Genomic DNA, 12,730 nt, shown 5'->3' on the forward strand with positions numbered 1-12,730 from the left:
CTGGCAACCACGAATCTGCTTTCTGCCACCGTGGATTAGTCTATTCTGGACATCTCATATACATGGAGTCATACAACGTATGACTTTTGTAGCTGGCTTCTTTCACTCAGCACGATGTTTTCCAGGCTCATCCGTGCTGTAGCGTGTCAACACTCCATTCCTTTTTATGGCTGAATAACGTTCCCACACTTTGTTTTTCTGGGCATCAGCTTAAAGACATTTGGTTCGTTTCCATCCTTTGGCTATAACGAGTAATGAACATTCATGTAAAAGTTTTTTTGTTTTTCTGTTTTTCTTTTCTGAGACGGAGTTTCACTCTTGTTACCCAGGCTGCAGTGCAATGCCATGAGCTCGGCTCACTGCAACCCGTGCCGCTCAGGTTCAAGTGATTCTCCAGCCTCAGCCTTCTGAGTAGCTGGGGTTGCAGGTACCTGCCACCAAACCTGGCTAATTTTCATATTTTTAGGAGAGACAGGGTTTCTCCACGTTGGCCAGGCTGGTCTCGAACTCCTGACCTCAGGTGACCCGCCCGCCTCAGCCTCCTAAAGTGCTGGGATTACAGGCGTGAGCCACCGCGCCCAGCCCCCTTGTGCTTTCAGCCACATTCCGGGCTCCCTCCCGAGTTGCTGAAACTGTGGTGTGCACCATTTCATGACTCCAGTCCAAGTGTCCTGCCTGAGGAGCAGCTAAGAGTGTTTCAGAGTCACCTGTCAGTCCAAGCTCATGTCTGGCTGTCCCAGGACCACACTCAGCAAAGAGTCCACTTCCTGGGGGCCAGGTGCAGTGGTTCACGCCAGTAATCCCAGCACTCTGGGATACTGAGGCAGGTGGATCACAAGGTCAAGAGATTGAGACCATACTGACCAACATAGTGAAACCCCGTCTCTACTAAAAATACAAAAATTAGCTGGGTGTGGTGGCGTGCACCTATAGTCCCAGCTACTCAGGAGGCTGAGACAGGCGAATCGTTGAACCTGGGAGGCGGAGGTTGCAGTGAGCCAAGATCGCACCATTGTACTCCAGCCTGGCGACAAAGCGAGACTCCGTCTCAAGAAGAAAAATGAAGGGAATCCGCTTCCTGTTGGGCTGACCTAGCCTCCTTTTGCAGCCTTTTTTCAGAGGCCCCGCTTCCACATGCCCCATCGATAGCTACCATGGCGTGCGGCCTTTCTCTAATGCACTCCTATTCTCTCCTGCTGTTCTTTGCACAGAGAGCTGCGGCTTAGTCTTAAGACTCCACTGAAATGCCCATTTTTCTGGGAGGCCTCTTCCTCTTTTTGAGAGAGAACTGGTCGGTCCCTCCGCCTCCGGGGCTCTCAGAGGTGCCTGCCTCCACGCAGGCTTTTCTGGTTATAAGCGGCGGTGTGTCTTCGAGCCCAGGCAACAGGGCGTGCGCTGGGGATGTGCAGCTGTAGGGAGCAGAGAAAAAGGGAACCTCCAGGCCATGGCGGAGGCTGGGGCAGGCCACCCCGCTGGTCCTTCCGCATCTGCTTTTGTGGGTGGCTGTGTCCCTCTCCTTACCCGTCCCCTCAGCCCCCCGTGTCTCTCTCCCATCCCACTCTCCATCATCTTGTCCTTCGTGGTCCACAGCGGCCACTCCAGCCCTGCGGAGTCCTTTCTGCTTCATCACCCACTCCCAAAAGAGGAGCCCGGGTTGGCCCAGCCTCTCTTTATGAGCCAGGTGACATGTCACAGGTCTTTGGCCGGTTGAGGGACCGGCTGCCCTTGGATCAGCTGTCGACCTAGGAGCCCTCATTTGTGGTGACCAACAGGGCCTGAGGGATGCAGAGAACATGGGGGCAACCTTCAAGGCTCATAGGAGACGCCGCTGGAGTAGTGTCGGCACGTGCCCTCTTCCTGTATCGTTAGTTATTTCCATGCTAGGTGGATGGAACCTGCCCGTTCCCCCTGGCATCTGAACAGGAGCGTGTGCAAGCCCACCCCTCCCAGCCCCAGAGCCCAGGGCGGGGCCTATGTGTCCTCAGGGTCCTCTGTGTGTTTATGGCCCGGCTAACTGGCAGCAGCACTTGTGGATTTAGCTCAAGAAGAGATGTTCTCACACTGAGCTGGGGGGGTGGGGGCCGGAGGAAGCTCTAGGGGCCTTCCTTCTGCAAGGCCTTAGTTCAGCACTGACGCTGTGCTCCCAGAGAACCCTCTCTACTCACCATTTACCGGATAGAGCGCCCACAATGGCACATGCTCTGGGAGGCACTTAGGATGCAGTGACTGCCCAGAGTGTGACAGGGGAGAGGCACACAGCCTAGGAGCGGTGCCGGCGTGGGCGGAGCATGGCCGTGACCAGCCTCACTGCCCTGCTGCCGCCATCTCTCCTGCACACAGTTGGACAAGCTCAGGACGATCATCGAGAGCATGCTGGCCTCCTCCTCCACGCTCCTGTCCATGAGCATGGCCCCGCACCAGGCCTACACCTTGGCTCCTGGCCAGATTGACCCTGAGGCCACCTGTCCAGCCTGCAGCCTGGACGTGAGCCATCAGGTCAGCACACTGGTGCAGCGCTATGAGCAGCTCCAGGACATGGTCAACAGACTGGTGGTCTCCCGGCCCTCCAAGAAGGCCAAGCTCCAGAGACAGGTGGGGCTCTGCTCACCTTCCTCCTCCTGCACCTGGACATGGCCCCACAGGGGAGGTCCGCCCTGCTGCAGACCCACGGAGGCGGGGCGGGCGTTTGTCCCCAAGGTCAGCTATCCACGGTGGAGCCCTTTAGCCAGATCCCACAGAAGTCCTTGGTCTTTCTGCAGGTCAACAGTGAGGGTAGCAGCAGAACTAGCTCTGAGGACGGGAGACCGTGGGGCAGAGCGGGCTTGATGGGGTGGGACAGCACAGGCCCACTGAGTCACACGCCCTGGAGACACAGGCCCAACTGTAGGAGACGCTGTCTCCCTGGCACGCTAGTCTTCCGACCCCCTCTCAATTTCCCTCGAAAGGGCAGGCTTGCTGGTGGGGGCGGGCGCACCCACAAGTCCTGGGTCCTATCTCTTGGGCTGAGGAAATCGGATTTGGGCCAGGAGAGGAGGGGAGATTAAAGCCCACAGCCCAGCTCCCAAGCACCATGGGGCATCACTCCGGAGCCCCCATCACCTCTACTGACCCCTCACCGAAGGCCAGCGTCCCGAGGCTAGTCCATGGGAATGTGGGTGACTGACGCTTGTGTCCTGTGGGAGTGGACACCCACAAAGGGCAGACAGAGAGCCTTCCCCACCGTTAGTGGGAAATTGTTTTCCATCGTTGTTGTTTTGAGACAGGGTCTCCCTATGTTGCCCGGCTGTTCTGGAACTCCTGGGCCCAAGTGATCCTCTTGCCTCAGCCTCCCAAAGTGCCAGGATCACAGGCACGAGCCACCGCTCCCAGCCCTTGAGATGTTATAAGGGCCACTTTATCTGGGGGCAGCAATACTATGGTAGCAGGGGGTGGGATCGCACCAGCAGCCTCAGAGAGCCTTCCCGACCCTCCTACCGCAGGATGAGGAGCTGCTGGGCCGCGTGCAGAGTGCCATCCTGCAGGTGCAGGGTGACTGTGAGAAACTCAACGTCACCACCAGCAACCTCATCGAGGACCATCGGCAGAAGCAGAAGGACATCGCTGTGAGTAGCCGCGGGGTGGCCGGGATGGGCCGGGGCTCAGTGTGGTGCCCCCAGCCCTGCAGCTCCGGCTCCTTTTTCTCTGGTCACTTGGCCTCCCCAGATGCTGTACCAGGGTCTGGAGAAGCTGGAAAAGGAAAAGGCCAACAGGGAGCACCTGGAGATGGAGATCGATGTGGTGGGTACCAGGCCCCAGGAGCCACGCTGAGTCTGTCACGGGGCAGTCTCGCTGGCCATTCTTTGAAAGGCCAAGTGGAGGGGAGCTGGCAAGAGGAGGGTGGCCTCCCAGAAACCTGCCTGGTGACAGGGGTCGACACCCCCAGGGAACGGGGCCCCTCCATGGCCTTCTCCCAGATGCGGGGACCTCTGTCTCTCTCCGGGCAGAAAGCCGACAAGAGTGCTCTGGCCACCAAAGTGAGCCGTATCCAGTTTGATGCCACCACAGAGCAGCTGAACCACATGATGCAGGAGCTGGTGGCCAAGATGAGTGCGCAGGAGCAGGACTGGCAGAAGATTCTGGAAAAGCTGCTCACAGAGATGGACACCAAGGTGAGGCGGGGCACAGCAGGGCCTTCCATCCCACAGCCCTGCCCCCAGGATCGGGACAGCACTACCTTCTCCTGGGCCAGCCCCCCACCTGCTTTGTTAGAGGTCCCACGGCCCCCCTTCCCCCGCCGCAGCTGGACCGCCTGGAGCTGGACCCACTGAAGCAGCTGCTGGAGGATCGGTGGAAATCGCTGCGACAGCAGCTCAGAGAGCGCCCCCCGCTCTACCAGGCAGACGAGGCGGCCGCCATGCGGAGGTGAGGCCTGGGAGGCAGGGGAGGAGGCTGGCACACTCTGTGGAGGGTGAGGGCAGAGGGGGCTGGGGGTTCCCAGACAAACACCGGCCAGCACACAGTGGATCCTGCCCGGGACTGTCCCACGGTTGGAGGGACAGAATTTTAGAGCTTGACATGCTCTTCCAGCTCAGGCCCCTTCGTATTACAGCAGAGAAAGGGAGTGAGGGAGGCTTAAGGCTCTCTGGGTTTGGCTGAGCTAAGCTCGGCCTTTCAACAGGGAGAGGTCCTCAGTACCCAGAGCCGAGACAGCTCCTGAGGGCTGGTCCATAGGACCTGGCCCGTGCTGGGCTTGAATTCCAGGATTCCCATTTGTGGCCGCCAGGGGGCCCCCGAGACGTGCACAGGGCACCCTCCGTGGCCCATGGGAACCCTGCTGGCTTTGGGTTGGGACAGGGAGGTGTGGGATGCGAGCCCCGAGGTGGGAGCAGATGGATTCCTGGGGAGCAGGGACATGGTCTGCACCCTGGTGGACTGAGCTTCCAGCCTGCGTGGCCTGCAGAGGCCCAGGCCCCTCTGGGACTTCCAGGCAGAGCACTCATCCTGCGTACGTGTCTTATTCCTAACAGGCAGCTTCTGGCACATTTCCACTGCCTCTCATGTGACCGGCCCTTGGAGACAACCGTGACCGGACAGTGAGTGCCCACATCGCCAGCACGTGGCCTCGCACGGCGGGGCTGCGTCTCCTCCCTTCTCCACCTGTGTCCACCCTGTCCTCTCCCTTTCTCTCGTGGGTCGGCTTCCAGCCCTCGCTCCCTCCCAGGTGGGGGACAGGTGGGAAGGTTCTTTAGGCAGGTGGATTTGGGGGATGGGACTTGTCCCACTCTGACCCACCCCTTTTTTCTCTGTCCTTACCCAGAGCCATCCCGGTGACCCCTGCAGGTCCAGGCCTACCCGGGCACTGTTCCATCCGCCCCTACACGGTATTTGAACTGGAGCAGGTCCGGCAGCATAGCCGCAAGTAAGGGACAGCAGGGGCCAGGGCCAGGGCTCTGGACGGGGAAGGCAGAGGACAGAGATGACTCCCGAGGGCCTGGCAGAACGTGACAGAAGGCAGTGCTGTGGAATAGTGTGGAGAGCCTCCTCTTTGGGGTGGGACGGTGGCGGCCACAGGCTGATTTCTGAACTAGCTTCCTGGCAGTTCCCAGGGCATGAGCGGAGGAGGCAGACCTAGTGACACCTGCCTTTGGGAGCTACAGTGGGACTTTGTCAAGGGCGCCATCTGCTTCTGAGAGCTCCTCTACTTCTCTGTTTCTCGACCTCTTCCCCAGCCTTCGGCTAACTCGGCAACCCTGGGATTACAGCAGTGAGGGGAGGGTCCGGTATCACTCAGCCGGAGGGTGGGCTCAGCCAAGGAGGGAGGCTGGTGGGGGGCATCTCACGCTCCCTCCGGCTCCTGCCTGCCTCTTGCTGCTCCCCTTCTCCTAAGGATGGGAGTCCACAGTACAGAGGACTTCAGACTGCTCTTGGAAGCCCTAAGGGTTCTGGTGTGCAGGGCCAGGTGCGCTGTGATGGGAAGTCCCGGGCTGCCCTCAGCTCCTCCGCCCGCAGCTGCAGAGGGAGCCGGGCTGTCTTCCATTTGGCTGGCCTGCTCCATCTGGAGAAAGCCTTCCCAGCAAGTCTGGCCCTCAGGTGCCGTGGAAAGGGCTGATCTGACTGAGGGGTCAAGTTGCTCAGCGACCCCAGCCTTCGACCAAGCGCCCACGGGGCTAGCTGGGTCTTGCACAAAAGGGACCCAGAACAGAAGGATGCGGCTGACACAAGGTCAAGGCTCCCCGTGGGCCAGCGCTCCCTCTGTTCTGCTCACACCCTGCAGCCTCAAGCTGGGCACTGCCTTCCCTCGGGGTGACCTGGCGCAGATGGAGCAGAGCGTGAGGCGCCTGCGCTCCATGCACTCCAAGATGCTGACGAACATCGAGAAGGTGCAGATCCACTTCGGAGGCTCCACCAAGGCCAGCAGCCAGGTCATCCGCGAGCTGCTGCAGGCCCAGTGCCTCAGCTCTCCATGCTACAAGCGGTACGGGAGGGGCGGGCGAGGCCACGGGGAGCTGGCCGTGCAGACAAACGCTGTGGGAGGAGTGTGGTGTGTGTCTGTGTGTGAGTGTGTGAAGGTGTGGGTGAGGGGTATCAGTGTATATGTAAGCCATGTGTCTGTGGGTGGGTGCGTACGCATCAGTGTATGAGCGTGTGTAGGGGTGTGTATGAGTGCGTGTGAGTGTGGGTGTAGGAGTGTGTGTGCATGTATGAGGACATGTGTGTGCATAACTGTGTGTGTGTATTAAGTGTGTGCATATATGTGTGTCTGTATAAGTGAGTATATGTATATGTGTGTGCATGTATATATGTGTCAGTGTGCATGTGTGAGTGCATGTGTCTATGTGAGTGTGGGTTTAGGAGTGTGTGTGTGCATGTATGAGGACGTGAGTGTATGTGTGTGCGCATACCTGTGTGTGTGTACTGTGTGTGCATATGTGTCTGTATAAGTGAGTATATGTGTATGTGTGTGCATGTGTATATGTGTGAGTGTGCATGTGGGAGTGCGTGTATGAGTACGTGTGTGCATACCTGTGTGTATTGTGTGTGCATATGTGTGTCTGTGTGTGTATGTGTGTGCATGTGTATATGAGTGAGTGTGCATGTGGGAGTGCATGTATGAGTACATGTGTGCATACCTGTGTGTATTGTGTGTGCATGTGTCTGTGTGTGTATGTGTGTGCATGTGTATATGAGTGAGTGTGCATGTGGGAGTGCGTGTATGAGTACGTGTGTGCATACCTGTGTGTATTGTGTGTGCATATGTGTCTGTGTGTGTATGTGTGTGCATGTGTATATGAGTGAGTGTGCATGTGGGAGTGCGTGTATGAGTACGTGTGTGCATACCTGTGTGTATTGTGTGTGCATATGTGTCTGTGTGTGTATGTGTGTGCATGTGTATATGAGTGAGTGTGCATGTGGGAGTGCGTGTATGAGTACGTGTGTGCATACCTGTGTGTATTGTGTGTGTATGTGTGTCTGTGTGTGTATGTATGTGTATATGAGTGAGTGTGCATGTGGGAGTGCGTGTATGAGTACGTGTGTGCATACTGTGTGTATTGTGTGTGCATATGTGTCTGTGTATGTGTGTGCATGTGTATATATGTCAGTGTGCATGTGTGAGTGCGTGTATGTATGAGAACATGTGTGTGTATAACAGTGTGTGTACCCCGGGCGCGGTGGCTCATGCCTGTAATCCTAGCACTTTGGGAAGCCGAGGAGGGCAGATTGCCTGAGCTCAGGAGTTCGAGACCAGCCTGGGCAACACCGTGAAACCCCCTCTCTACTAAAATACAAAAAATTAGCCGCTCGTGGCAGCATGCGCCTATAGTCGCAGCTACTCAGGAGGCTGAGGCAGGAGAATTTCTTGAACCCGGGAGGCGGAGGTTGCAGTGAGCCAAGATCAAGACACTGCACTCCAGCCTGGTGACAGAACAAGACTCCGTCTCCCTGCCCCCCCAAAAAAGTGTGTGTACATGTGTGTATAGGTACGTGTGTGAGTGTAAGGGTATGTGCGTGCCCACTCATGTGCATGGTCACTGGGGTGACCCAGCCTCACAGCTGCTCTACCCCAATCCACCTGTCCTGGGCCCTGCCCGCCTGTTCTGGGCTCCCACTGCTCTGCCTCCTGGCCACCCCTGAAGCGGAGCTTCCCTCTGGCCGGCCCCATCATGGGCAAGTCCCAGGCCATGTCCCTGGCGGTCTGCTCCCAATGACTCTGTCCTGTCTTCATCACAGGGTGACAGATACGGCCAATTACAGCTACTCGACTGTGCCCCGGAGCTGCGGGGGCAGCCACACCCTCACCTACCCCTACCACCACAGCCGCCTGCAGCACCTGCCCCGGGGTCTGTATCCCACTGAAGAGATCCAGATTGCCATGAAGGTCAGGACCCTGCCTGAAGCCACCAGGGAGGGAGGCCCTGACACAGCTCCAGATTCCTGAGTCATTCTCTAAAGCCACAAGAAGCCATCTCAGCCAGCCCTCTGCCTTGAGGCAATTCGTTAATCAGACCCAGTTAAAGCCTCAGGTTCTTATTTTCTGGGAAGAGGGATTCATCCCAGCCACCTGCCCACTCAGCAGCATTCGGCCTCCCAGGCCTCCCACCTCGACTGGATACCATTTACCTCCCTCCACCTTCTCTCTCCACCCTGGTGCCTCCCAGAGCCCCCCAGGGGGTTCCCAGACCACAGTGCTCTGTGCCTCAGGCCTGCATGGAGGCAGGGACGGGGGGTGGAGGGGACGGTGCGTGCTAAGATGGTGACGACATCTGTCTGCCTTTACAGCATGATGAGGTGGACATCTTGGGCCTGGATGGCCATATTTACAAGGGACGGATGGACACAAGGCTGCCAGGCATCCTCAGCAAAGACAGTGAGTGGAGCCCAGAGGCTACCAGGTGCCTTGCGTGGGTCCCACAGGGCGTGCATCCGTTAGGGGGCTGGCACTTTTATGGGTCACTGGACCCTGGGTGTCTGCCTTCTCCACTCCCCTGACTCCAAATGTTCAGGTCTCTCGAGAAGCCACCAGGTGAATGTTCACAGGTGGAGGACAGCTGTCCAGCCTCGGCCATCAGCTGGGATGGAGTGCCCTGTGTTTTCCTGCCAGCCTCCACCCCAGCTGTACTGCTGGGCCCCTGTCCTTGGCATCATCAGGGCCTCCTTCTCCTTCAAAACTCAACACAGAGGCAGGCAAGGTGGCTCACGCCTGTAATCCCAGCACTTTGGGGGACCGAGGCGGGCGGATCACAAGGTCAGGAGATCGAGACTATCTTGGTTAACACGATGAAACCTCATCTCTACTAAAAATATAAAAAATTAACTGGGTGTGGTGGCACGTGCCTGTAGTCTGAGCTACTCGGGAGGCTGCGACAGGAGAATCGCTTGAACCCAGGAGGTGGAGGTTGCAGTGAGCAGAGATAGTACCACTGCACTCCAGCCTGGGCGACAGAGCAAGACTCCATCTCAAAACAAAACAAAAAATCCCCAAAAACTCAGCACAGTGCCCTCTGCTGAGCCCCCACTGCCTCAGCCCCCGAATGCCCACCTTCCGTAACGTGATGCAGCCCAAAGTCTGCTGTTTGTCACTTCCCATCATTCATTTAGCTGTGTATGCACCTTTCTAGATGCCTGCCCTCCTGCCCTGGAAACCCCGGGTCAGAACTCACCCCATACCTGCCACAGGGCTGACGTGTGCAGGTCCTCAGGGACTCTGTGCACGCGGCTGGGTGGGTGGACATGAGAATGAATGAAGACTGCTTCTCTGGGGCAGATCCAAAATTCAGACAGATGAGGACCCCACTCAGCCAAGGCCAGCCGTGACCAGCAGCCCTGCGGCCCTCTCCCCACCCCCAGGGGTTCTCATGGCTGCCTCAGCACTGACCCTTCCGTCCTGTCCCCATCAGGCTCAGGAACCTCAAAGCGCAAGTCCAGGCAGCCCCGGCCGAATGTGCACAGGCAGCCATCCCTCAGCGCCAGTGGCCAGCTGCCCTCTCGGCCTCAGAGCGCCCAGATGTCTGCTGGCAACACCCCAGGTAGCTTCCCTCTGGGTGGGGCGTCCTGCCAGGCCTCCCTGCTGGCCCTGCCGGCCCCTTTCCTGACCAGGCAGGGTCACACCTTTATCTCCCTGGAGAGGGGAGGGCCTGGGAGCCAAAGGAGGGGATGGGTGGGGAAAAGAGAAACCCCTAGAGACTGAGTGATTCGTGCCCCTTCTGGGAGGTGGGTAGGTGCTGTTACTGCCCCATTCCACAGAAGATGAAATAGGGACAGGGTTGCCACCCAATCTCTCCCGCCAGGCCCACGCCCTTGCCCTGCTCACGTGCGCTGTCATGGGGCTCGTGCGCCTGGGCTCTGCATAGTGGCTGCTGGGCACAGGCCATGCCCGGGTGCCCGAGAACCCCCAGACCCTGTCATGGAGGAACCTCTGCCTGGCCTCTGGCCTGGAGGGTCCCTTGGGTCCCTGACCTCCCCATGAGCTAAGTTGGGCCTGAAGGTCAGGGAGCTAAGGACCTCTCAGGTTCAGCCACAAAGGCCCTGCAGCCAGGAGGCTGGATCACTGCCAGGTGACCCTGAGCAAGTCTCTCCCCTCTCCAGACCTCAGTGTCCTCATCTGTCAGCGAGGGGGTGCTGGGTTAGTGCTTCTTGGAGTTAGGGCCCCCCAGAGAATCTAATAAAAGCTGCAGACCTTCCTGCTGTAAAACAGCAATGTACCCACATACCTTGTGGGTGCCCGTGGGAGGTCCAGGCACCCCCAGAGCCTCCACTCTCCCCTGCTCCTAGGTTAGATGCTCCAACATCACTCCAGCCCTCACGGAGAGCCTGTGGCTGAGGGAGGAGGAAATCACAACAGAGTAGTGTCTGCGGTGCTGATGGCTCCTCGCCGTCATCCAGGCCCCTGCAGGCCAGGGAGTTAATTTAGGAGCTTTACACGGATGAACCAGTTTTAGGCCACGCAGCAGCACTGAGGTAGGGACCATTGTTAGTACCACTTACAGCTGAGAAAACTGAGGCGAGGCACAGAGAGGTGAAGCTGCTTGCTCTAGGTCACACAGCCAGGAAGCGGCAGAGCTGGAGTTCGAAGCCAAGCCCTCTGGCCCAGAGGCTGCGCTGGGAACGACAGGTCTCAGTGGAGGAGAGTGAGCACAGGACTGTCACCCTGGCTCCCAGAACGGTTTTCTTGGGGGTACTTAGCTCCCGTCTCCCAGGCATTGCATCGTCTGCTCTAAGGGCGCTGAAATGCTCTGGAAGCCGGAGAGAGGGACTGGTAGTCACGAAAAATTCCTGTACCTGTTGGCAGATCACCTAGTGTCTGGATTAACAGAAAACCTGTTTGCTTTTTCTCTTTTTTTTGAGATATGTTTGCTTTTTTTTCTTTTCTTTTTTTTTTTTTTTTTTTTGAGAAGTCATCTTGCTCTGTCACCCAGGCTGGAGTGCAGTGGTGCAATCTCGACTCACTGCAACCTCCACCTCCTGGGTTCAAGCAATTCTTCTGTCTCAGCCTCCAGAGTAGCTGGGACTACAGGCACGTGCCACCACCACACCAGGCTAATTTTTGTATTTTTAGTAGAGACGGGGTTTTCACCATATTGGCTGGGCTGGTCTTGATCTCCTAACCTCATGATCTGCCTGCCTCAGCCTCCCAAAGTGCTGGGATTACATGCCTGGGCCACCATGCCCAGGCACTTACTTTTCATTCACAAAGATTATGAAGGGTGCTTCATGACTGCTTAGGAGCTCAGAAGAGCCTGTGCCGCACAGCCCTGGCAGCTCCCCTCCAGCCTGTTTCAGTCCAGCCGGCAAACAGAACTGCTCCTAACTTCCCTGGGCTTTGGGCAGGCTGAGGGGGGGCCCCAGTGGGCGTGGGGAATATGGCGAGCAAACTCAGCCCCTCTGTCTTGCAGTTTTTTTGCTTCAACAGAAAGACAGACCTTCCTCTGACGGGCGTCTCCCTCCGCTGAACACAACGCACCCGCTCAGCCCTGCCGAGGTGGCAAACGGGGGGCCAGAGAGACACATGGACGTGCTTCCTGGGGAGGGGCTCGAGGAGCCCACCGCGGGGCCACAGTCCACCAATGCTTAGTGAGCAGAGGTGTAAGTAAACGTTCAGGAGGAAGCTTTGGCATGGCGAATCTTCTCTGACAGGAAGACGGAGGGAGAGGGAAGTGCCCACTGCTGGCCAGGCAGCCCCCCACGTGCCTCCAGACACCCCCAGGCCCGCCTGCTCGGCAGACATTCTCTTGGACAGCAGGTCTGGTTTGTAGCCTGAGAGTGAGTCCTCAGCCTCTGTTCTCTGAGGGCGCTGGGGCTTCGGGAGGGCTGGACATTGCACTGGGGACAGGGAGACTCCAGGCCCTGGGACCGGCTGGGCCTGCTCTCACCCCACCAGCTCTCTACTGACCTCGGCTAGACCCAGGGTGCTGTGCCTTCTGGCTCCAGACCTGCCTTCTCCCCTGGGGGGCTGGGGCTGTGCAGCCAGTGTCCAGCACTCTGCGGGTGAGGGTGGCGGCTGCCCGCTTGCTCTTGCTGCTGGCTCAAGGTGGTTCCTGACCCCTGGCATGGAATTCCAGGGAAGTAGTGCCAATGGCCAGAGGCAAACCCCTGCAGCACGCTGGGCCAGTTTCTGTTTGCTGCCCTCCACTGCTGTCCCTTGAGTGGGCTGCGGCAGAGACAGCCAGGGCCTGAAGGCTCAGACCAGGGGCTGCCATGGCTGTGGCCCAGTTTCCCCATCTCCCTCCTCCCCAGGAAGATACAGAGCAAAAAA

At 58.1% G+C, this 12,730-nt stretch overlaps 1 protein-coding gene across 1 annotated transcript in view; it reads left to right on the top strand.

Moving 5' to 3' along the window:
* QRICH2 (glutamine rich 2) overlaps nt 1-12,049 on the top strand; it is a 28,505-nt gene extending 16,456 nt beyond the window's left edge. Inside the window, exons 8-19 of the mRNA XM_012453915.2 lie at nt 2,341-2,592; nt 3,480-3,602; nt 3,703-3,777; nt 3,984-4,148; nt 4,280-4,401; nt 5,007-5,072; nt 5,297-5,398; nt 6,254-6,454; nt 8,209-8,356; nt 8,758-8,845; nt 9,876-10,004; nt 11,871-12,049. Coding sequence (XP_012309338.2) covers nt 2,341-2,592; nt 3,480-3,602; nt 3,703-3,777; nt 3,984-4,148; nt 4,280-4,401; nt 5,007-5,072; nt 5,297-5,398; nt 6,254-6,454; nt 8,209-8,356; nt 8,758-8,845; nt 9,876-10,004; nt 11,871-12,049 — 1,650 coding nt within the window. The remainder of the gene's footprint in view (nt 1-2,340; nt 2,593-3,479; nt 3,603-3,702; nt 3,778-3,983; nt 4,149-4,279; nt 4,402-5,006; nt 5,073-5,296; nt 5,399-6,253; nt 6,455-8,208; nt 8,357-8,757; nt 8,846-9,875; nt 10,005-11,870) is intronic.
* Nucleotides 12,050-12,730: the final 681 nt, after the last annotated feature.

Source organism: Aotus nancymaae, unplaced genomic scaffold, assembly GCF_030222135.1.
Source record: "Aotus nancymaae isolate 86718 unplaced genomic scaffold, 86718_ANA_hifiasm-v0.15.2.pri h1tg000089l, whole genome shotgun sequence".
NCBI lineage: Eukaryota > Metazoa > Chordata > Mammalia > Primates > Aotidae > Aotus > Aotus nancymaae.